This window comes from Manis pentadactyla, chromosome 9 (assembly GCF_030020395.1).
Source record: "Manis pentadactyla isolate mManPen7 chromosome 9, mManPen7.hap1, whole genome shotgun sequence".
NCBI lineage: Eukaryota > Metazoa > Chordata > Mammalia > Pholidota > Manidae > Manis > Manis pentadactyla.
The window spans coordinates 52,244,925-52,269,402 of NC_080027.1; the positions used below are offsets into that span (position 1 = coordinate 52,244,925).

General features: G+C 51.2%; 1 protein-coding gene across 14 annotated transcripts in view; it reads left to right on the forward strand.

Moving 5' to 3' along the window:
- Positions 1-24,478, forward strand: part of MICAL2 (microtubule associated monooxygenase, calponin and LIM domain containing 2) — a 220,942-nt gene that overhangs the window by 146,018 nt on the left and 50,446 nt on the right. For 10 of the 14 annotated variants that reach the window (XM_057507388.1, XM_057507380.1, XM_057507381.1 and 7 more), the window contains 5 exons: positions 10,880-11,063; positions 12,285-12,466; positions 17,243-17,317; positions 21,704-21,855; positions 23,005-24,364. In XM_057507388.1, the coding sequence (XP_057363371.1) occupies positions 10,880-11,063; positions 12,285-12,466; positions 17,243-17,317; positions 21,704-21,855; positions 23,005-24,364 (1,953 nt within the window). The remainder of the gene's footprint in view (positions 1-10,879; positions 11,064-12,284; positions 12,467-17,242; positions 17,318-21,703; positions 21,856-23,004; positions 24,365-24,478) is intronic. The other 4 variants (XM_057507386.1, XM_057507392.1, XM_057507390.1 and 1 more) reach the window with 1 other exon arrangement.

Sequence of the window (24,478 nt, forward strand, 5' to 3'; positions counted from 1 at the left end):
CAGAGGAGTCCTCCAGGAAAGAAGCATAATTAACTTTGTTTTGTTGGACTTTCTTATATATATTTGAAGGGTTTTTTTTGTTTAGGGGGAGTTTTTTGTTTTGTATATTTTATTCTATGTATACATTTGGTAGAATATTCCTTAATCCAGAAACTCTTGATTAAAGCCTTAAAATAAAATAATAGAATTAAAATATTAAATAGAATTAAGTATTGATTAGGTCATGGGGTAGTAACTAAGCTTTAAAACCTCTGATGGAAAAATTTCCATAGGAAAAACATGACACAAATCTGGTTATATACATTTTTTAAACTGAATGTACAACCATAAAATTAAAAATATTCAATAGGCAGGCAGACTGGAGGAAAACCTGAATTAAATGCAATAACAAAGAAGTTCATTCCTAAGGCATTTAAAAAGTTCTTGCAAAGAAGGTGTTCCCAAGCACCTTGCACAGTGTAGGTGATCAGATATTATTTGTTAATTAAAGATCCAATGATAAATGGGCAAAGGCTATGAACAGACAGTTCACACTCAAACGCTGAAAAGGAAAAGGAAACATTTACAAAAATTTTTTCTTGGCTCTCAAAGGAATGTAAATTATATTGTACCTGCTGACTTAGTAAAGAAAAAAGTAGATTATAAGAAAAAATATTAACTTAATCACTAATATTGAGTAAAAGTAAATAGGGACAATCTTTTCTGGAAAGCAATATGGCAACATTATTAAGACCCATAAAAGGGCTCTGACCTCTTGGCCCAGAAATCCTACCCCAGGGAAGTGATCCTAAAGAAATAATTCAGCCCAAGAAACAAATATCCATGCATCCTGAATATTAAGTGGAGTAAATGGGTCAAGTAGAGTGTGTGGGCTGTTCTTTATTTCTGTTAACTCATTCACTTTTACATTTTTTCCTTTAATCCCTTAAATAAGTAAAATAAGTGACTGCTGACCGGGACCAGCTGTTACAGATTGAGCACAATCTCTGTGCTAGGCACAGGGCAAGCACTTTATGTACGGTACCCCATTAGCTTTTCACATCCTCGTGGCAACCATGAACTCAGCACTGCCATAAAGGAGTTCTCTGATAGCAGGGAGGTGATCTAGAGCAATATCTTCAACTATAAAGGAACAGAGTCACACGGCCCAGGCCAACAGTCAGACTGCTGCTTTCAGGAGAGCCTTGGCACATGGGAAGGCCCTATACTTAGCTCAAGACCCAGCAACTTCATACTGACTCAGTGGCACTGGTAAGTCCCTTCTGTGAACTGGGCTGACGATGCCTCTGGCACAGGGCTTTGGGAAGTTAGAATCAGCTGGTATGTCCAATATGGCGTTCAGAGAGTTCTTGCTGAGTGCTTGATAGCACTTTCCTGGTTTTGTGCTGCAGGGAACACCTTAAGGGAAACTTTCTTTAGGCACCCTAGGTCAGCCGGGGCTCAGAGTGCCTGATGGGCCTTTAGGCTGGGGCTAAACACAGGTCTCAGTTCACGCTGGGTTTGTGCCATCTATTTTTTTCTCTTTCTGATCCCCTATCCCTCTTAAAGGGATCTGGTCACTTCCCTTCAGACCCCAGCCTCAGAAATAAAGCCCCCGTTTCCCCAGCCACCTGCCAACAGGACTTCAGATCTGCTTTTGTGAGTGCCTGGGTCTCAGCAAAGAGGGGCTGGACTCCACATTCATTAAGACGCCTACTGAAAGCGTCCAACTTAGACATCCTCCTCCAACTCCTGGTCTTCCCCTGAAGCGGACTCTACCCTTGGCCTTTTTAGTTGCTAGAAATGGCAATTCCATACTTCTTGTTGCTCAACTCCAAGCCTTGGAGTCATTCTTGACTCTTCTTTCTCTTGGCCCCACATCCAATCCATTGGTGAATTCCCAGTACAGCCAGACTCTGTCCACTTCTTACCACCTCTGTGCTAATATCCTGGCCTCTGCCACTGTCCTCTCTTTGGGGGTTATTGCAGTGGCCTCCTAAGAGATCTCCCTGATTCTACCTTGCTCTACTCAACCTATTTTCAACACAACGGTTGGAGCCGTCCTTTCTGGACTTAAGTCAGATCCCTCCCCTGCTCAGAATCTCCAGTGACTCCCCAGCTCACTCAGAGTAAAAGCCAAAGGCATTCCTTGGGCTCAGATGCCTCCGTATGGTCTGGTGCCTGCTGCTCTGACCTGCTCTTCCATTCTCTCTCACACTGTGTCTCAGCCTCACTGGCCTCCTTGAACACCAGGCATGCTCTGCCTCAGAACCTTTGCTCTGGACATTCCCTCTGCCAAGAACACCCTTCCTTAGTATCCTTCTGGCTGACCCTGCCCTTTGTTCAAACCTTTGTTCCCATGCCTGCCTCCCAGTGGGGTCTACTTTTAATTCTACAAGCTGCACCCCCACCTCTCCTGATCCCCCTTACTCTACTAGACAGCATTTATTGCCTCCAACCAACTTATGTAAATCCACTTATTGATTATGTGTATTGTTGGTGTTTCCCCATCGCTAGAACATAAGCTTCTCAAGGGCAGGGGTCTTTGTTTCTTTTGAGTACGCCTATAACCCCATAGGGAAGAACAGCGCTTGGCATTCAATGACCCTTGATAAATATTTGTAGGATAAATAAAGGCCCTGCGTCCCTGTCAGGACCTCGGGCTGGGGAATCCTGCAGCTGTCTCAGGCCGGGAAGGTCTTGTCGGTGTCAGTTCGTGGCTCAGGAGGGAGGACCCGTAAGAGAGTGACTTTGGAGCGTGTATCCTGCTGCCTCCGCAGAGACCGCTGATGGATTGGAAGGACGGAGTGTTGATTTTGCTTCCATTTTGCTTCCCAAGGGGTATGATCTTCACATACCATCCCTCACAGAACGGAGTGGCCCCTGGGACTTGTGGAGGGGCCCTGTCAGGAGGTGGGCCTGAGGTTGGCAGTAGAGAGCAGTTCCAGGGGGATCCCCTCAGGCACCAAGGCCCAGGCCATGGGGTCACACACAGCCTGGCTCATGCCTGGGGTCCTGACACAGGCACCCTGGTGGCAGCCTGGAGACAAGAGGTAGGGTGGGAATGCCCCACCCACCACAGTCTGGGCTGGAGTGGAGCTAAGGCCCCCACCCTGTAGCAAGTGGTTGGCTCCGCTTGCTTTTGACCTCCTGACTCTAGACGTCCAGCAAGTGCTTATAACTGAGACCAGGCAGCTGGGGAACCAGGGAGCAGGTGTGACCCCCTGCCCAGACAAGGAAGAAGACTCCTCCATCTTGGGGAACTTGGAAGTGCCTAGAAGATCAGATCTCCTTTCCTCCCACCCTCAACCCACCCCGGGGCCAGCTAGGTTGGGGTAGGTCCCCTTGCTGGGGAGTGCACAGGAAAGTGCAAACGGGCAAACGTCCAGGATACTAAGTCTGGAGGGGCCTCCCCACCCTACATCAGGGACTTGCAGCCACACCTACCACTTCCTCTGCCTTGTGGCAGCAGTGAGCAAAGGTCAGCACAGCCCTGGGACACTGATTCTCTAGCCAGGCGGCATGTGCAGAGGAAGGGGCTACTGGCCAAGGCTATTTCGCTTCCTGCTTCTCTGGTTGCTGTTGGGTCTCCTTCCCACAAACTTAAAGAGTTCTGCACTCCACAACCTCATTCAGAGAAACTTGGGTGTAGGGCCTGGCTGTGGCCAAAGCTGGTGGCTCCAAGCTGGCCCAACACAGTGGGCAGGAGAAGGAGGGACAAAAGAGTCAGGGTCCAAGGGCTGAGGTCCCAAGGAGAAAAAGCCAGCTTCCTTGCTGCTTGGGGGCCCTCCGAGCTGTTGGCAGATCCGCGGACCCCAACCCCTCTGGCCCTGATGGAAGAGAGGCTGCCCCTCCAGCAGCTCATGCCAGGTTGTGGGCCCATCAGCAACTGGCGTTTCCCTGCTGTCTGGCCTTTGTCCAGGCAGAGGATTCTGCTGAGACTTGAGGGAGGGGCCCACACTGGGCAAGGCTGAGCGCCCCCTCTGGTTGGCTCTTAGTAGGAGTTGGTCTCTGCCCTGAGGCTACTGCTGGGGCCAGGCAGGGTTCTGCAAGTAAGGCCATCTGCCCTGCTTCAGGGCAGCTGAGAGAGGCCTGTGCATCCACACATCTGCACACAGGCAGGCCCATGCACCTAGCCTGGGGATGCCTGAAAAGAGTGTGGCAGGGCGGGGTGGCCACACCCTATAGTAGAGGATGGCTCCGAGGCCCAGGGCTGCCTGTCAATTCCCTCACCCAGTGAAGACCCCTGGAAACTGGCTTTCCTCGTATGACACCCTGTGGCGTCACTCTCAGGAGCCCCCAGATGGCAGCTCTGCTATCTTTAGGCATCTGTACCCTAATCTTTTAAAGGGACATGCATTGCAAAAGGCCATGGTACTGGCATAGATAAACGTCCCCCCAGTTGGGCCAACCCCTGGGTGTAGGTGGAGGGAATGCCTGACACAGGCGCCTTCCCAGGACCCTCCCCATCCCACTGGGGGCTTGTCAGTGTTCCCCAGTTGTCACATTCCAAGAGGGTGGGGAGAGTTCTTTATGCTTAGTGTCCTGGACATTTGCCTGTTTGCTCTCGGATGCTCTCCCTGCCCTTCCCCTGCTCTGCTCTGTATTACAGAGGTGTGTTCCCTTTACCTGAGGTAGATTTCCCAGGCTCCTTTGCAACTGGTTTCCTGTTAGGTTAGACCATTGGGATGCACTGTGGGACAGAGGAAGGCAATGGGTATTCCTCCCATCTCTCTGGACTGCAGACATTGGCTCCGTCTTCTTGGTGGTACCCACTCCTAACGGTTGGCCTTGGCCTCTGGACTCCCATTGTCCCTCTTGCCAGTGGCTTCCTGCCATTGTTCGTCTCTGGGTTGCTGCACGATCTCCATTTAGCTTTTCAGCTTATCCAACACCATCATTATTAGTTTCCTGTATTAACTTTCCTGTTGAATTCTCTGTCTTGGGTTCTGTTTTCCTGACTGGATCCTGATAAACTCAGTTTCCTTGCTTTTTTTAAACCTTTGCCTTCAGACAGAAAAGTAGGCAATACAGCAAGGGACTTATTTCACTGCCAGAGCCAGAACAGTCTCTGGCAGTTAGGAGCTGTGTGACCTTGGACAAGGGAGATCATGCTCCTGAATTCCAGTTTCGTCATCTATAAAAGGGGCTTAATACCAATACCTAGGAGAATGTATTGCTTTGTTGTGGTCAGGAGAGGGCTTCAGGACTCGGCTGCTGGGGGTGCTGTGTGAACCTAGATGTATCCCTGAACACTGCCTGGCTCTGCCCCTGGAGTCTCATCTTTCACCAGAGCAGATGTCTGGCCAGAGCACCAAGAGGAGACTGAGATAACCAGCTCCGAGCAGACCTGCTTCCCTCCAGGAGGGCAGGGGCAGCTGCCCTGGGAGGTGCTGGATCGCTCTTGCCACCCCCATGGCCTTCCTCCCCTGGCAGCCTCCCATGCCACTGGAGTCCTGGAGTCGCCCGTGAGCACAGATGGCTCCAGGCCAAGTCCAGGACAGAGAGCAGCTGGGCCTGAGGGTGCACAGGTGAGTGCACCCCAGTCCCTCCCCTGGGGCCGGCCAGGCATGGCTGTTCTGTGCCCCAGCGGCGGCTGATCCAGCCGGCTCACTGGGTGGCTCTGGCTGAGTTGTTCTCCGGACTCTGTATTCTTCCATGTATGCCGTGAGCGTGACCATACTGTCCTTTCAGGATGTCGGATGCTGGAGATGATGAACCAACTGCTGAACAGGCTCATGGACGCTCGCTAAGGCGCTGGTCCTGCCTCTCCTATGGCCTTTAGGTCACTGCCCTTACTAGTACTAGCGCCACTACCGCTACCACTCCTGGTCCGTATCGGGGGGCAGGAGTCCTCAGGGGAGTGAAGAGAGGTGTCTGGAAGGAGGAGCTTGAGTGGAGAAACTTCATCCTGGGGCAGCACTGAGCCCCAGAGACCCTGCTGTAGCCTGTGGCCCACCCTTCAGGGGCAGAAGGAGCAGGGTGTCCTCCTTTGGGGCTCTTTCCTTGGGCAAGGTGGTGACCAGAGAAAGGATGAGCTTCTTTCCACAAAGTCTCCACGCCCCAGCACGCCCCCGGCCCCACCCCGCTGACATCTGAGCTCCCCTATGAGAGATCTGGCCCTGACCTTGCGTCCTGAGGGATCATCAGTCAGCCGGGGCCCCACCCGTCCAGAAGCCCAGGGGGCCAGCCTGAGCCCTTACCCTGTCCCATCCCTCAGCCCTGATGGCAAAGTAAAAACTCCGTGGGAGGAGGGAGGAGAAAAGCAGGCCCCTGGGGTGCTCCTTGTAGGTTTGGGCTGGTGTCTAAGGTGAAGGGGCCATGGACCTGGTGCCACCACAGCCTGGCACAGCTCGCCTCCACCCCGTTCTGCCTGACTGCTGCCGACTCCCTCACTCCTCCCTCGGTGCGCATGCTCTGCTGTGAGGTCTGCTCGGGGTGGTCCCAGCTGCCTTCCCCCTGGCCCCCTTCCCTCTCCTCGGGTCCCCCAGTCGGCCTCCCACTCGGCAGCCACAGCAATCTTTCTATGAGGCAAACTGGATAATGCCAGTCCCCAGCCTCCAACTCGCCAGTGGTTGCTCATGGAGTGAAATCCTCTCTTTGCCTTGTCATTCAAAACCCTTTCTGCTTTGAAGTCAATGCAGCCATTTCCCACTGGTTCTGTCTAAGTGCCCCTGCCCTCCAGCCACATGGACTTCTTCTCTGGCCCCGCGCAACTGGCAGTGCTTTCCCACCTTGCTTGTGCTCACAGAGGCCCAGCCACTGACCTCTCCCTTCTCTGTTCAAATCCTACTCAGCCCCAAGCCCCATTAAAATGGTGCCTTTGCCCAACAGTGTGTATTGCCTGGAACTCAGATCTCCCTCCCCTTCTACCTCACCTTGGCCTCACTCTTAGGTGGCCTACTTTATAACACAGACATCTGTGAACATGCTGTATCTCTCCCATGGCACAGAAAGAGGTTCTTGAAGGCAGAGCATGGCTGATTCATCTCCAAGTCCCCAGCCCAGGCCTGAATCAGAGGAGAGTGAAGTAGCATCTGTTGACTATATAGGTATTTGTGCATTCAGTTTACAGGTACATACACCTGTACTCAGGTATAAGCCAGGTATAGAGTTGGGTAATTCCAGGTAATAAGCCTCCCAATTTCAGTGGCTTGCAGCATCTGCTTTTCTGGTTTTAGGGTCCATGGTTTGCTGGGTGGCTTTGCTTCAGGCCTCAGGTCTAAGCATCACTGGGGCTCCTGTGGGATTGGTCAGGCCAGGCTCCAGGCCATAGGTTGGCTGCAGATCTGTTCCTTGTACCCACAGTCAGGGACCTAGGCTGGTGGGGCTGTCACCATCTGGGTCAAGTTCTTCTCATGGCAAACTAGCAAAAGTTTCAGTGCACTGGCCAAACAGCAAGACCACTTAAGGCCACTGCTCATGTCACATCCCCTAATTTTCATTGGTCAAAACAAGTTTCCCAGCCAAGCCTCACATCAGTTGGGTAGGAAAGCATACCCCACTTCCACCAGTGGGAAGGACTATAGGGTTATAGGACAAAGCACAACTCCGTAGGGAGGGAGCAAAAACTGGGGACAGATTCCAGCCCAAACTCCCAGAATAAAGGCCACACACACTGGCATCCATTCATGGTTCTGTCCTACTCACAACATACAGACTGATCTACATCCTCTGATGAAATATATGGCTGTGTGCCAGTGTCTTAAGCTCTCTGTGCACCTGTTTTCTCAGCAGCAAAATGGGGAAAATAATACTTTTCTTAGAAGGTTGTATGAGGTTTAATAGACTCAGTGTATGTTAAACAATTCTCAGTAAAAGTGCTCAATAAAAGTAAGCCACTGCTGTTATTATCATTGCTACTATTACACAGCTAAGCATCCACTTATAACATCTACTCCCTATATGCCTCCCGTCCACCGCCACACCAGTACAGAATATGCATATTTGTAAACACAAGCAGGCAGATGACTGCACCAGGGATTGCAAACTCTCTCCCCCATTGGCCGCATCTGCCTATAGAAATGTTTTGTTTGACCAGTATAGTATTTTAAAGCATGAAGTATTTCACATAAAAATACAAATTTCTTGAGCATCTTCACAGATGGTAAATATAGATAGGAAGTAGATAACATCTCCCAAAAAGCGTGGGGTGAAAAGGGGAGAGGGCCCAGGTGGAAGTGTGAAGAACTCAGCACTTAGGGCTTGGGTAGAACACTGGCTGGCTGAGATGGATCAGTCAGAGAGGCAGGGAGAGAACGTGTCCCAGGAGCAGGGAGGGGTGAGGGAGGAAGGGCTGCACGAGGACCCCAAAGCCCTGGGCATTTTGCTGGGGGCAGCTTGGGAGTAGAGGAGGCGTAGGCAAGATCATAGGGGATTGAGGAAGGAGTGATGGAAGATAATGAAATGGAGAACGTGAGTGTTGCAGACTCTTCCAAGCGGATTGGCTGCAAAGGGGGAAGAAGGGTTGGCTAGGGGCCAAGGGTAGTAATTGGGATTAAAACCATTTTCTTAAACCAGGAAAGGCTTCAACATAGGCAAATACTGATGGAAGAGACCTAATAGACAAAGAAATCAATGACACAGGAAGAAGAGATAATGGCCCTTGGACTGGGCCAGGGTAGGGAACTGTGTAAGCTGTCAGCCTTAGAAAGGAGAAAGAACACCTGCCCTGCTGTGACTGAAGAGGGGGTCCCCAGCTGGTTAGTGGCCAAGATGGAGCTGGGGCTCAGTTTGCTTGTTTTGTTCATTGGTTGTCTTATCCAACATGTATTTATTGAGCATCTACTCTTTACTAGGCACAATTCTTAGCAAGAAACAGAAATAGACAAAAATCACTGCTTACATTCTGATCATGGGAGAAAGATGATAAAATAAATGAGAAGAGTGTATAGTTTATTAGAAGGTGAGATGCATATGAATAAAATAAAGGGAAATGGCGAGCACTGGGGGGCATAATTTGCTATTTAAATAGGATGTTCAGGGTAGGCCACTGAGAAGGCAACATTTGACCAAAGGCTTGAAGGCAGGGAGAGAGTGAACCCAGTATGGAGCTCTCTGGGGAAAGCGCTCCTAGGAGGAGGCAAGAGAGGCAGAGGCGCAAGGAGCTGAGATGGGGCCTGCTGAGTGCTGGAGGGACCGCCAGGTGGTCACGTGGTCAGCGTGGAGACAGTAGTGGGAGATGAGGTCACAGGGGCTGTGGGAGGACAGTGAGTGATCTGGTTTATATTTTAATGGAGTCCTTTGGGCAGCTATGCTGAAAATAGACTGAGGGGTGGGGCATGGCAAGAGGGAGAGCTGGGAGACCAGTAGAGGCTGTTAATATAATCCAGGCAAGAGCTGATGGTGGCTGGGCCCAGGGTGGTAGCAGAAGAGGTGGTGACAGGTGCCTGGACTCCTGACGCATTCTGAAGGGAGAGCCAGCAGGATATGCTAGTAGCTTGGGTGAAGAACGAAAACAAGAGAAGTCACAGATGCCACTGTTACCAGCAGAAAGTATTGTATTTCCCTGATTCTTGTCTTCTTGAAGGAAACAAGTCAATCCAGAGACAGACTTAGGACAGTTTGAAACAGCAGGAGTGTATTAAGCAAAGCATAAGTGCACTCTGAGAGCAGGCAGTCTGGAAACCAGCAGCAGCTGGGTTATTAGGGTTAGGAGTGACTTTTAAAATGATGGTAAGTCCCTCCCATGTCCTATGTCATTTAATTGACATATTGATTGACAGTTTCAGGTTATATAACCTCAGGGCACAGCCGCCTGCCTGTAAGTACCTACGGGAAACCCAAGGTCGGGGAGGCAACGCTGCAATGTAAATTCATTACAGTTAGTGTATAATGAATCTTGAAGTAATTCTGGGCCACCTTTTGGGTCTTAGTATGCAGGGGCCAACCCAAGTTAGTAGCCTGGGAGCCCTGTTGGGCTTTTGACATCTTAAACAGGAGGGTTTGGGGGTGTGTTCTGCCAACTGGCATCAGGGGTAGGTGTAATGGGGAGGATCTTGTTCAGGCCAGGGCAGGACCTACTCAGGTCTGCTTAGCTTTAGCTTGCACAACTGGAGGGTCAAAGTTGCCCTTCACCACAATGGGAGAGGCTGTGGGTGCCCAGGGTTGAGGAGAGACAAAGGTGAGGAGTTCCATTTGGACACGAGTTTGCTGTATCCACCAGATATCCACGTGGAATGCCAGTTAGCAGTGTTGTAGAGAAGTCTAGCCTTAGGGGAAATGTCCAGAATGGAGCTATAAATGTGAGAGTCATGTCTCCTGGGTTATTTAAAGCCCGAGACTGGCTTAGATCATCAAGGCTGTGAGTATAGATGAGAAGAGGTTCAAAGACTGAGCCCTGAGGCCTTCCAGCCTTATCAAGTCTGGGGGAAAAGGCGGAACCAGAGAAGGCAACAGAGAGGAGCCAGTCCTGAGGAGGAGAGAGCCGTGCGGTGGTGTCCTGGAGGCTGGGAGGAGAGCTGTTTCTAGAAGGAAGGAATGAGCAGCTGGGTCAAATGCCGCTGGTGTGGCAAGATGAGAACTGAGCAGTTTCCACTGGGTTTATCAGCATGTTGGACAATTGCAATTGTGACAACAGCCGTTTAGAGGCTGGTGGGCCCGGGGTGGGCCCTCTGAACATTCAGGACCCTCCTTTGGAATTAAATGGGATGACATGTGAGTTTGTTCTCCACACATGAGAGCTGTGCTCTAAATGCTGGGGCACCTGGTGGGCTCTGCGGTGGGAATCCTGCAGCGGCACAGAGGGCCAGAAGGTCAGTGTTGGAGTGTGGGAGTAGACCTGAGGCCTGCTGCCCTTCCCCACAACAGCCTGCCCCCTGCCGCTGGAGGAACGGTGCCCTGCTGAGGGGCACTCCCCCATTCATTCCACCATCTCTCTAGACCCTCTTCTCTTTCTCAGCAGATGAGCCGACCTCCCCCAAGAAACCCAAGAGTGTCCCAGAACCAGATCCCGGTGATGTGGAATGTGGAGCAACCCCTCCCTTGCCCTCCGAGTGGACCTCAGTGAGGATCAGCCCTGGGGAGGACGTGGTGGGGCAGGATGTGACAGCCGTGTGTGTCTTGGTCACCAGCAGCGACAGCAGGTACCCCCAGGCTGCCGCAGGGTCCCCCTGCCCCACTCAAGTTAGCGGAAGTAGCGAAGGCAAACACACCTGTGCATCTGACTGCGCTGTCCACAGGTGGTCCTCTCTTCTGGCTGAGTTGGAGCCAGAGACTCAAGCAGCCGCTCTTGCTGCTCTTCTGCATGTGGCATTTATAACCACCCACATGTGGGACTCTTGGCTAATGAGGTCCTCAACTCACATCCAGAAATCCGTGTCCTTATATCCCCATCTCCAGGGAGACCTGCCGTTGGTAGTGCTCACAGTGCACACCCAGCCTCCAGGGGAGCACAGTGTGGGTGCAGCAGGACCCCGGGGAAAGAGGCGGGCTGGACTGATGGAGAGTAAACATATCTATTCACTAACATGTCACTGCCTGCAGGTTGTGTGCGCTCCCCTGCCCCCCGGGGAGGGCGCTGTCCCCACTGCCTAGGACAGCCCGCTTCCACTTCTCTGCCACTTGAGTTCCTGCCGGGTTAAAGCCCAGGTTAATACTGACCCTCCCACCCCCACCCCAACCTGGTAGTCTTTTCTGTTCCCCCATCCAGTCCCATAGGAGGTAAACAGTATTTAAATGCCCAGAGTTTTAGGATCAGCTCCCTAATGAAAGCCCATTTTACCCCAGACAGTTTAGGAGTCAGGCTTAGGGCCGGGTGAGGTGGGAGGCCCAGCCTTCACACAAACACTTCAGCTGGTTCTCCTGCTCAGATCCCCGCCTGCCTGTTTGCTAAGGCTGCCGCACAGAACCACCCACTGGGTGGCTTGGACAACAGAGACCGATTTCCTCGCAGTCCTGGCGGCTGGGTGTCAGCAGGGCTCCTTCCTCCTGAGGGCTGTGAGGGAGGATCCATTCCAGGTCCCTCTCCTCAGCTGCTAGGCGGCTGTCTTCATGTTCACATGGCTTTTCCTTCTGTGCCTGTGTCCAAATTCCCTCTTTTTTTACGGATACAGTCATGTTAGATTAAGGCCCACCCTAATGGTCTCATTTTAACTTAATTACCTCTTAAAGACCCTCTGTCTAAATGCAGTCACATTCTGACATACCAGAGGTTAGGACTTGGTGTGAATTTGGGGGGACCTGGTTCAGCCTATAACAAAGCCTGAGGCTGGGCAGTGGGCACCGAGCCCCAGGGTCTGCTGGGCAGTGATGGGCAGTAGTGGCGCAGGGCTCCTCGTTCACCCCCATCTTCTTCCTCCTCCCAGCTCCGATGCAGAGTCAGAAGGCGGTGGCCGCCAACCCTGCAGTGCAGGGCCCTGTGAGGAGAGACGCTGGCAGCCGGAACCCCCGCACCTACTGAAGCCCGTCTCCCCACACAGCTCCCTCAGGGGAGCCCTGACAGGGGTGGTCTCTCCACAGTGCCTGGAGGAACCCAGAGCTGTGCATGGTGAGCAGAAAGCCTGCCTGGGCAGGAGACATGGGGAGGGAGCAGAGTGTTTCCAGCCAGTTTTTCCTCATGAGGGACCAGGTGACAGTAGGGAGAGCCCTTCGGCTCAGAGGCCATGGGGCTGGGACCTTTGGAGGCTGAAGTACAAGTGGGGATTAGGGCACTGGACCCAGGCCCAGCCTCCTTCTCCATGAACAGCTTTGGAATCTCAAGTGGGAAGGTGGCAGAGAGGTCTGGCCGGCTGCTGTGTGTCACAGGCAGGCAGAGATAAGGGGGTCCAAGGACCCTCTTGCCTGTAGCAGTCTTCTCTATGAATATCTCCCCTGGGGCCCCTCTGGCATTCCACAGCCCACAGGGAAGGGAGGTGGGCTCAGCTGCTGTTGGAGCATGGGCAGCCCTGGGCAGCTGTTTCCCTGGGCCACCTGGGAGCCCCACAGGGCCATTGCCAAGGGCTTGTGGAATGTGCTAAAACTGTACCTACACAGTAATCAATTCACTTTTACTGAGTACCTGTAATAGCCAGGGCTTTTTCCATACATGGCCCCTTTCATTCCTAAGACAAATCTGGGAGTTCCATGAAGCCCATTTGACAGAAAAGCACACAGGCTGGTGTGTTTTCTAAGGCCTCACAGCTAGTGAGCAGTGTGGCCCTCTGCTGGGTGCCTTTACTCCCTAAGCAGTCATCTTTAGTAGCCCAGCTTGTCTTAATAAAGTAACCCTGAGTTGAGTGTTTTAATTCAGTCAGCAGCAACTTGTGACCTCCTGGTGGCAAGAACCAGGCTAACAGGAACCTGCCACCATCAGGACCAAAAGCCTAGGCTAGGCTGCCTTGGGGAGAGCTGGGGTTCAACTTGTCCTGCACTTCCCTCTGGTGGTTGAGGGTAGAATTTCCGCCGGAACCTGGGACTGTTCTCCCAAGTGAATGGTTTCCCTGAAGACCAGGGCTGGCGCCAGAATCCTGGAAACTCTGAATCTACCCTCCCATGTGAGCCTTTTTTCAAAAAGGACAAATTGTCATAAAATCACAGTTTGCTAAGTGCTATTTGTACTGCCGTACAGAAATGCTTCGCACATGTGGTGAACAGATGGCTGGTCTGCCTCTGTCTGTTTACCGCTTGGTCTAGGCAGGGCCCTCCTCTCCCTGGTCTCTAGCCTCCTCATTTATAGATACAAAGCCTGCTACGTTTTAACCCTTCCTTGCATTTCTCCTCTCTCCTTAACTGCCTGGCAATTTTAGCCAACTTATAAGAAAGACATAAAACGAAATTGTGTGTGTGTGTGTGTGTGTGTGTGTGTGTGTGTGTGTGTGTGTGTGTGTGTGAAAGGTAAAGATAAAACCTCAGATCAGAGTTAACAAACCACTTCAGGAGGCATAGACCCCCCCAGAGAGGCAGACCATAATCCTAAACACTTGCTCCAGAGGAATCATAAATTTGATTCTGAGTTTTCTGGCAGCCAGAGTTAAAAAAGGAACACAGACAATTATTATTCTCATTGTTCACCAGCAAAAAGTATGTTGGTTTCTAGCAGGTTTTGGATCTGGTACCACTTTTCCTAATGCTTCACTCTATAGAAAATTTCCAGCTCTTGTCAAGTAGATGATACTGAGAGGTCTATTAGATCATGTCTTTAACAATGGCTGTGCAGAAAATGCAGCCATTTTTCCTGAGGCTTTTTCAGGCAGCATCCCTTGCTGGCAGGTGAGGGCGTGACAACAAAACATGACTCAGCAAGAGCAGTTCTCCCAGGTGATAGGGTTGGGTCAAGAGAACAAGGCAGTGTGGCCAAAGCATTTTATTTCTGACAGTCCAGCTTCATTCCAGAATAAATACAGAGTAGACACAGAAGTGGATAGACCCCCCTGGCTTTCCAATAATCTTCTATTGATTCTGTTTTCCTCCATCAAGGTTTTGATCCTTGCTAGGCGGACCACATTATAAGGTTAAAATGTCTGGCAGACTCTAAGCTGTGTGTTTTGTGTTGCTGGTTATGGTGAGTCCATCACCTTAACTCAGGGTTGACATCATGTTATGGTGCTTCACTAATCATAATTTTTACCTGGATAAATGATTCAGAGCTGAGCTGAGAGAGTGCAGGACAAGACCAGGAATTGCTTTAAAAAGACTCCTGGTTTGTACACTCCTGTTCATAGCATTATTCACAATCATCAAAAGGAGCAACAGTCCAAAGGTCCATCAGCAGGTGAATGCATAAACAAATTGTGCTATATCCATACAACAGAATGTTATTCAACCTTAACAAGGAATGAAATTATGATACACACTATAACATGGATGAACCTTGAAGTCATTATGCTCAGTGAAATAAGCCAAACACAAAAGGACAAGTATTATATGATTCCACTTCTATGAGGTGCCTAGAATAATCAAAGTCATAGAGACAGAAAGCAGAAGAGTGGTTGCCCAGGGGTGGGGAGAATGGGGAGTGATCGATTAATGGGCACAGAGTTTCAGTTTGGGTTAAGGAAAAGGTTCTGGAGATGGATGGTACTGACAGTGGTGAAACTGTAAATGTACTTAATGCCACTGCACTCTACACTGAAAAATGGTTGAAATGGTCATTTTTATGTTATGTATATTTTACTGTATATAACATTATTATATATTATATATTACATATCTCTGAATAGGAAACAGTAATATTCCCCTGAAACACCTAGTTCCGTAGTTCTTAAAAATCTTGCTTGAAAGACAGATTTCTAGGTTCAGAGACTCAGATTCAGTGGGTCTAGAATGGGGCCAAGTATCTGCATTTCATATAAGCGCTCCAACTGCTTCTGTGCAGAAAGGCCATGTCCTATACTTTGGGAACCGTAGAAGAGCAGTACCAAGGGGGTGTGCCTGGATGAATTAGTTGTAAAACGCACGCCTGAGCAACTGAAAGAATCAGGCTAGTGCATTGGGTTCCTGGATATAAACCTATCAGAGTGAGGAGGGCAATCTGCCCTTCAGTTATTCTGGTTTAAAAAACTGGTATTGATCCTTTTTTCCTGGCAATAATTTGATAGCAGGATGGTCCATTGACTAGGGAGGACAGTACTAGTTTGTAACAATAAAATCATACCAACACCATATGGCAAAATACTTAGCCTCTTACTCCTTCTGCAGTGGGTCATACACTAAGGTATCCAAAAGTGCTCTCTTAAAATAAATATAAATCAAATATAAACTAAAAAGAACCAGACTTGTTTTATGCTGTTCAAAATTACTAGATCAAATCATTATTACCCACCCTACTGTTCCTATTGGGGTAAAAATTGTGCCCTATAAACACCAATGAGGGAAAATCTCTCATGAATGTTAGCTATTTCTAGTATGTTCCATCCCACAAAATTAAAAGCAGAGGGGAAGCAATAACAGCTTTAAACAACCTTCCATGTTTCCTGAGCAATTTCTCCATTAGATGATGAGGAGGTTGTAGTTGTGCTTGAGGCCTGCTTGCTCCTTGTGCAGAACATCCAGCCGGAAAACCCCAGCCTGTACTTGGTGAGAGAAAATGGCCCTAAACTGTGGATGGTTCATCCTGTAATTGGGAGATGGGGAGACCGTGCCCTGCACCATCCACACAGGCTCCCCCTGAAACCCAGGGACCTGGCTATGACAGCAGGCCTGTGGGGCTTGGCACCTACCAGACAGAGTATGCTCAGAGCGTCCCTAAATGGGGTAAGGGAGGGAGTGGTCCCAAGAGTCCAAGTAGCCAAAGGATCTTGTCCTGAGGAAATCAAGCCCTTAAGTGGGGCTGACAGCTGCACTCCACAGCCCAGCTGGTATGAGCTGGCATCCACCTCTGAGCACCCACAAGGGTGGAACCTGGGACTTTCTACAGAGAGACAGAGGGCTGGGCCGCCAGGGCCTTGGCTTCTGAGGACCACATTCAAGCCTTCCCTCCCCCATTCTCCCACACCTACATCACCCCTGTGGGCTTCTTTCCTCCCACACCTCCTCATCTCCTCCGTGTGGGTATTCAGGCATGCATTACTCCCATCCTTTCTCTGGGCTATGATGGAACCACCACAGGGACATGGAGCCTGAGGCCGAATCTAAGGGCCTAGTGTGGGCATGGGGTACATTTGCATCCCAGTGCCCACCCTCATGCCCTACATGGTCAAGACCCACTTTCTTCTGCATGTGATGTTCATTTTGCTCAGCTAATTCTCAGGGCTCAGCTGGGGACTGGGTCTTCAGTCCACAATCCACAGTTCCCAAAGGTTTGGGGGGACTCTGAGGGGAAAGGTCAGAGAGCGTAGAGCTTTCTATAGCTTCCAGACTTCAGTGAGAGCAGCTCTGGTTTACCTATTACGTGTATGGGATATTGATGTGAGGCTTCAGTTTTGAAGAACTACTCTGCTAAAAACAAGTGTGTGTGCATACATGCATGTATAGGCACGTATATACACATATGTGCATATATATACATACATGCAGGTATATGCTTATTAATAAGGCGTGAGTTAAACTGATGGATAATTTGAGGCATCTTAAAGGGACAGTGCCTGTCTCCTTAGTAGGGTTTCAATAAAGATTTAATGAAGGAAGGAAGGAAAGTCGGAGGTGTGTGTTGTAGGGGCAGGGAGGTGTGGTCTCAGGAAAGAAAGGGGCTCAGTCGATTACAATCATTAGTCTATTAACTTTTGTTAAATCGGTGAAAATGTATTTATTTTGGTAAACAGAAGAAAAATTCCCTATTTATTCTGCACATTTGACAGATTCTTCTTCCCTCCCCATCTTCCCTGCCCCTTCCTTTTTTCTACCACAGCTCTGCAACGGGCCAATGGCTTCCAGTCTCCAACTCCCAGCAAATACCAGAGCTGGAGAAGAAAATTCCAGTCGAGTGAGTCATGAGCTCTGTGGGGGTGGGAGTGGGCAGTGTTTTCTGGTTAATTCTCAGGGGCAGCTGTTCTCATTCCTTGCATATCCTCTCTGACCTGGCCGTCTGGATATGAGGGGCAAGGAAAGAAATGTAAGGTTGACTGTTTCTGCTGCTGACTGGGGGAAGCATTTTCCAAAGCATTTGGGACCCTCCCTTCCCCCCCACCCCCCTACTGTGGAATCATGGAGCCTTGGAGCTCTGTACCTGGAAAGGGCCTCAGCAATCTGGCTCCAAGTTTTTAGAAACACAGATGATGAAACTGAGGCTCTATACGTTTTGACTCTGTCCACTGGAGTTGGGCGAAAGACATCAGTCTGATGACCTCCTGCCCCACTCCCATACCCCCGCCCACCCCCCCACTCCCACACACCAGTAAAGAAAGCCCACTCCCAGGAGCAGAGCTGGGTGATAACTAGGGCTGCTGCCGACGCCAGAGCAGCAGGCTCCCACTAGGGGGCGCAGTGACCACGTGCACAGTTGCACAGCATCCCAAGGTTGGCAGTGTTGCTGGAGCTGCAAAAGTTAACAGAACAGGGATTCCCTCCCTGATCCTGAGGTAGGTACAGGGACTCATCCGATTCCAAGTCCATCGCTGCCCCCACATTCCCCCCCTGGACCTCGCTTTAGAAGAGGTGGACCCAGGAAAGCATTGGGTTAGTTAGACAAGGGTTTCTAAATAAACCATTGTTGCAGTTGGAAGAGAACGCTGGTTTAGTTGACTCCCTCTTTCTGAGTCAATGCTGACTCCTGACCAGTGAGTCATTCTCCTGGCAGCTCCCCCAGATTTAAGGCGCCCCCCCTCACTCGGGTCAGGTTGGGACAATGGTGCCTCTGGAGAAGGCTGAGGGCTGCACACCTGGGCAGGCCACTTCACCTGAGGACAGCCTATAATGACTCTTGAATCACCTTGCAGTCCCAGGCAGTGAGAAGGAGGGGAAGGAGGGAGTTAACATTTACCGAAGGCCTGGGCCAGGCCTTTCTACACATCACCTCATTAACTCTCCTGCCCAGCCTCTCCCCAAGTCTCAGGAACTCTGCTTCTCTGGGTGGGTCTGTCTGGGTGCAGATTCCACTCAATGCTTCCAGCCAACTTTACTGAGTATCCCCAGTGCAAGGGGCTCAGCTGTGCCTCCACAAGTTCCCAGTCTGAGGTGAGAGCAGGAGGTCTGGTGGGGGCCCATCACAGCAGGATTGAGGATGCTGGAGGAGGCACAGAAGAGAGGGGGGCTGCTAACTGGAGGCATGGTTTCTGGGGTGGGGCTGGGAACCTCAACTGTGTCTCGTTATCCTAGGACAATCAGGTGTTGATTCTCAAGTGCATTTAAAAGTTGGTTTGAGAATAGGTCTTGAGTTCAAATCATTTCTATGGACTTACTACCTAGCCTGGGCCTGGCCCAGAAGAAGCACCCAGTCCTTGATGAGTGAATGAAGGAACGAATGAATGAACAAACGAATGAACCAGGAGCAGGCTGGACTCGAGTGCAGGAACAATTGAAGCAAATAGGTTCAGCCTGTGCAGGCTGCCGCCCCTAGAGGGCACTCCGAGACTTTGGGAAGGTTTGCGTGTTGCCTCAGCTCCAAACTGCGGGAAGCTGCACCCTGGAGCCCCAGTCTTTGTGAAAAATCCCCGGATCCATCTGTTTGGCCATCTTCATTTTTCCCAAGAGGAAGCCCCAGTGGGCAAGGCTGGTCCTGTAGCAGGAGCAGCACTTGGTGCACCATCTCTGTGCACTTGCTGCCCCATCAAGTCTGGATGTGGTTCTAGTCCCAGGTGGGAGGACACTGGGGGCTGTGCGGCTGCCCTTATCACCTGCTCCAAACTGACTATAATCACCAGAATGATCTTTTGGATCAAGGGGAAAGGTCACCATTGCCAGAGGGCCAGAGAAGAGGCAGCCGAGTCAGAGTGGGCAGGGAGGCTGTAATCCAGGTCCTGGTCTGCCCAAAGCCCCCTTTGCATAAAGACTGAAGGGCCGGCAGCACTACGACTGAGGCCCCTGGAGAGGGCAGGGAAGCCCTGGCTGGACCATGCCAAGGTTTCAAGGAAAACAAGAAAGGGCCAGCAGATTTGGTGAATGACGGGTTCCTGGGTCCACGGGTAAAGAAATCCTGGCCGGGGTGGGTATGCAGCCCCTGGAACAGGTCAGCAATTCAGCAGTGTCTTTACTGGACACCTCTGTGTGCCTGGGGGAAGGGAATGAAAGGGAACTAATATTTAGCTGGCATGTAGCATTTCCTTTGCACCCTGACTGGCACCTCTTTATCTCATTTTAACCCTCAGACTTCCCATGGAGCAGGACACACTTCCCTTAGGAAACTGAGGGTTTAAGTATCTATCGTGCTCAGTGTCAGGGAGCTGGTGTGGGTGTGGATGTGAAGGATGCGGGTCTCCAGGCTCCGTTTTGCCCTCCTCTTAGGGAACCCAGGGACATCCCCCACATCAGGCAGGTGAGATTTCTGTCACCTCTCAGCTCTTGCCCTCCCCAGCCACAGCATGAACGATGGGTGTTTCGTTTCACCCTCTCCTCAAGCCTTCACCAAGTTCTCCTGAAAATGGCGTGTGAAGAACATGTGTGGGAACTAGCTGGGGTGGGAGTGGGACTAGAGAGGAGAGGAAGGGGAATCGGCTCCGGTCATGGCCTTTTGCACCCCAAAGCTCTCCTGTTGGTCTTGGCTCTGAAGGTGCCCCTGGCTCCGTGTCAGGAGCTTTCCAGAGAGCTCCTTGGGGGAACGAAAAGGCAGTCTGTGGAGCTGAGGGGACTTTGGGACTGTTCAGGAGCTTGACTCAGAAGGGGGCAGAGGAGAATGAGGGGGCAAGGAAGAGGAGGACAAGGAATCTGGCAGGAATTTGGCAAGCCGAGGACAGGAAGCAAAGCAACAACTGACTCACAGCTTTTTCCTTTTTAGGTTCGAACCATCTAATTGTGGGCTGGATGGGGGTTTGGGTGATAGGCGGGCCAGTCGCCTCTCCCACGTCAGCTTCTGGCAGCTTCTTCCTGCCACCCTCAGATTGCTCCCCAGTCACCTTTCCCTGGGAAGCGTTCAGGAGGGCTTCGCTTTGGGAGCTTACTGGCTGCATGCGTGTGGTGGTTGTCTTTTCAGAGCCTGGGTCCAGGACATGGGCTCTCCCAGGTTTGCATTTGTATATGAGGAAAGCAGGGCAGAATAATGAAAAAAAAAAACCTGCAGCATTCCCCTTTGCACACACGGGTCTTGAAGAAACTCTTCTCGGGGTGGGACTGGGGTTTGGCCTGGTCTGGGTGGGTCCCAGAGCAGGAGCCTCTCCTTCAAAGCTTTGGGGAAACTGAGGATGGGTGCATATGTTGATTTAGGAAGTGAGCTAAAATCTGAAGGCTGGATACCTTGGAGGGAAATTGGAATGGGTCAACTGAGTGGGCAGAAGCAGGGAGTCTGACAAGAGTGGGTAGGTAGAGACTTTGGTCCTGAGATGTCTCTGGGGAGCAGCCTTTCTAGGCTGGGAGGGCACAGAGTGAACAACTCTGAAAGAGAGCATGGCATTTTCTGAATCCCGCTGAAAACAGATTACTGAAATGGTCCAACATGGAAATAAAATGCTTGAGATTTTAGGCTTAAGGTTACTAGGAGTTGTGTGGATGCACGTGTGTGTATTCTCTCATGAGAGAGATTGAGAATGAGATTGCTCTTGCAGGCTACACCTGTCAGAATTCTACTGAAACTCAACTAATTGATTTCAGCTCCCACAGTTCAGAATTAGGCTCGCCCTCCAGGCCCTGGGCACACTCCTTTCTCATGTCGCTCTGAGCGCGTACACTGCATCTCGTTTGTTCCCGGACCAACAGGGGCTTGGCACAGACCCCACTCCATATGCTTCTGGTGATTTGATTCTCATTATGACCTCCGTCAATCTCATCTGAGAGCCCGTTTATTAGCAGTGCCTGCCTGTTCTGTCCGTGCCCACAGCTAATGGCCCACCTTCATGTGGGCAGAGGCCTCAGATGGTTTATTGACTAAGTGATTTAACACAGCCCCAGCCCCCAAACACAATGGCTTTCAGAGTAACTTTAGAGGTACATGTCCCTTTCCAAGAAACACCCTGGAGACTCGCCATCCCACTTCTCAGGAACATTCTCACGAGTGAGACACAGTGGCTCTCAGGCTTTTCACCCCTGCACCTCAGGAGCCTGCCACTCCTACGCCCCTTCCTCTAAGTCCCAAGCTGTGGGCACCAGGGCCTCTGAATCAGTCTCTGATTATCTTCCTCCCACTGACTCTATAGAGTTGGAGCTTCATTTAAAACCTCCTCTTTTCATGAAAAAATAAGGCAATGACAGCCCTGTAATGGACAGTGTGTTCTTTCCATGGTAGATTTGACGCCAGTGAGTAACAAAAGAACTATGTCGCCTCCAAAGGAACCTTCTCCTCTTTGTCCTTCCTCATCGTCTTCTCCTTCATCTTCCCTGCCATCTTCTTCAGCTAGTGTCCCAGGGAATGCTCGGGATGGTTCCTCTCAGCCCCAGGTAAGTACCCCTTGAGGCCCTGTGCAAGAGTTAGGAAGGTGAGCTTCATATGCTCCGTCTACTTCCACACTCAATTCTGGATTCTTAGCACTGTTAGGTTACCCCAAGTGCAAAGCCAGGGCCAAAGAAATGCTCTGTTAAGAGTCTACCTGGGCCTCCCTTACTGGTCCTGCTCTTTCTCAGCCAGCCTCGAGGGCACAGTCCTGCACTCAGCAAACTTTCTGGGCAGGACTGTGGGGTGCAGAGCTGCCAGGACATATGCTCTGTCCTTGAGGACCTTGCAGCTGAAGGCGGGCAGACCCAGAAGTGACGGTGCCTTTGGTAGCACCTGAGAACCTTGAAAGCTGCATTTCCCATGAATAGAAAATGACATAGCTGAGATATGAGGGGTTGGACTCCTTCCTTCAATCTGAGCTTATCAAGCCGCTACTACCTGCTAGCCCATGTTCTGGGATCTAGGAAGGCAAAAAAGGTGCATGCCCTTGTTAAACTCCTGTCCCATGGCCTGCCTCTTGGGCACCAGAGCTCTTGCCAGGGCGCAGCCACTCCTCCTGGAGTTTACCCATGTCCTTCCTTTGCCAGCATCCAAGTTCCTACATGCTAGAAATGGATACTTTCTCAATGTGTGAGGCATGAGTCAGGTTTAGAAGGGTCATTGAAAGGTCCTAAAGGCCATCCTTCTGCCACCACACCAGAAAGGTAACTTCTCTTCTTACTTAATAGTCTCCCAGGAAGAAGCTCTGGTTTATTGGTTGAAGGAACAGACCTCTGGATGGAATGTGCCCCTTAGAAGGCACTGTGGCCAAGCCAGCCACAGGATATCTGTTGTCCCCACAGAGGCCAAGCCAGCCCTGCCTCACTGGCCCTGGGATTTATCAGTGCTTTTGCTTTCCCATCTGGCCTCCTACCCAGCTAATCCAAGACCCAGAAAAGCCTTTGATCAGTGTTGATACAGGGACTCCAGGCAGATTCCCAGGCAGCCACTTAGGATGAAGAGCAGCCCTTTGAAATCATCCTAGGCAGAATTCTTTTTGACTTTGGGTCGAAGATCTAGAGAGAGAAGGGAGGGGCTCTGGACATTTGCCTTCCCCATATGAATACATGCTGGGGGTTTCTAAACAGCTGCTGTGTTTTGCTCATTCCCTCTAGGTGACAGCCCACAACCTGCCCTCCCAGGTCTCCAGGGGCCGTTTCAGCCCTGCCACTCCCATCTTTCTGAGGCGAGCCCGAGCCCAAGGAGCACCCAGGGAAATCCCTCTGTTCCTGCCTCAGAGCCAGGTGCTGGAGCGGGCAGAGTACTGCCTCGTGAGCCCCAGTGAGGATGGCCTTGCCAGCCCTGAGCCACTCAGCCCTGCAGAGATGGCTTCTGATGGGGGTCAGGAAGCAGAGTCTCCTCTTGCGGATAACAGAAGCATCCACAGAGACCCACGCCCCAGGGGAGGGAAGGACGGGTGCTTGCCAGACCAAGCACTGTCTCCCAGGGCTGGAGGGGACCCAGGAGAGGGGAGTCCCAGGCCCAGGGGGGTGGAGGAGGCTGGGTCAGAGTGGGCCGAGGGGAAGAAGTCAGGCTTAAAGAAGGTAGTCCTCACACAGGAGCAGAAGACCTGGTTGCTGAATTGGAATGATTCCAACCCTGAGAGTTTACGCCTGGAAGCTGGGGTGCAACCTCCCCCAAAAAGTGCTGAGAATGGTAGAAGAGGCCATGTGCTGAAACCAGTACACCCTCTGCTGCTCCCTCGGTCCATGAAGGAGCCAGTGCCGGCCCAGAGTAGGGCTCAGGAGAAGACAGGAACCGCAGCTGAACAGGCTCCAGAGGAGCGAAGCATGGCTCCACCCAAGTCCCCGCCCAAGTCCCCACTGCGCCTCATAGCGAACGCCATCCGAAGGTCCCTAGAACCCCTCCTCCCCACCTCCCCAGGTGGGAAGAAAGCCTGGGCCAAGCCAGATTCAAAGCCTCTGCCCACCTGCCAGCCACAAGCTTGCACTCGCTTTTGCGGCCTTGGGAAGCCCAGTTCCATCAAAGACTGGGACCAGAGGTCCCCAGGGAAAGACATGGCAAACAGGGCCTCAGCCTTCTTCTCCCTGGGCCCCCAGACTGCCAGGGCCTCCCAGCCCTCAGACCTTAGCCCTCCTGACCCTGCCCTCCACACCTATAGTTTGCCTAACCGGCCATCCAAGATGTTTCCTGCCCTTGTGTCCCCTCCCCGCCACAAGATCGAAGATGTTCCCACACTCCTTGAGAAAGTGAGTTTGCAAGAGACCTCGGATACTTCCTGGGTTCCCAAAAGAAGAATGTCATTCTTTTCTTCCCTGAGACTCAAAGACAAGTCTTTTGAGAGTTTCCTACAAGAATCTAGACAAAAAAAAGATCTCCAGGATCTTGTCATCACCCCTGAGGGGAAGGGTCTGCCCGTGGACAATGCCCAGGCCCTGGAGAAGCTGGTGCAGCCTCTCAGTCTCACCTGCCTCGGGCAGAGGATCCATCCTCCTTCTCTTGAGCGAGACATGAGTAAGTGAGTCTTTCCTACCAAATGTACAGTTCAGGTGGGGCAGTTCATTTTCCCTATTAGGTTAATAAACAGATATCTTTCACTTTGTTTTGCTTCTCAGATTAAGTTCTGAG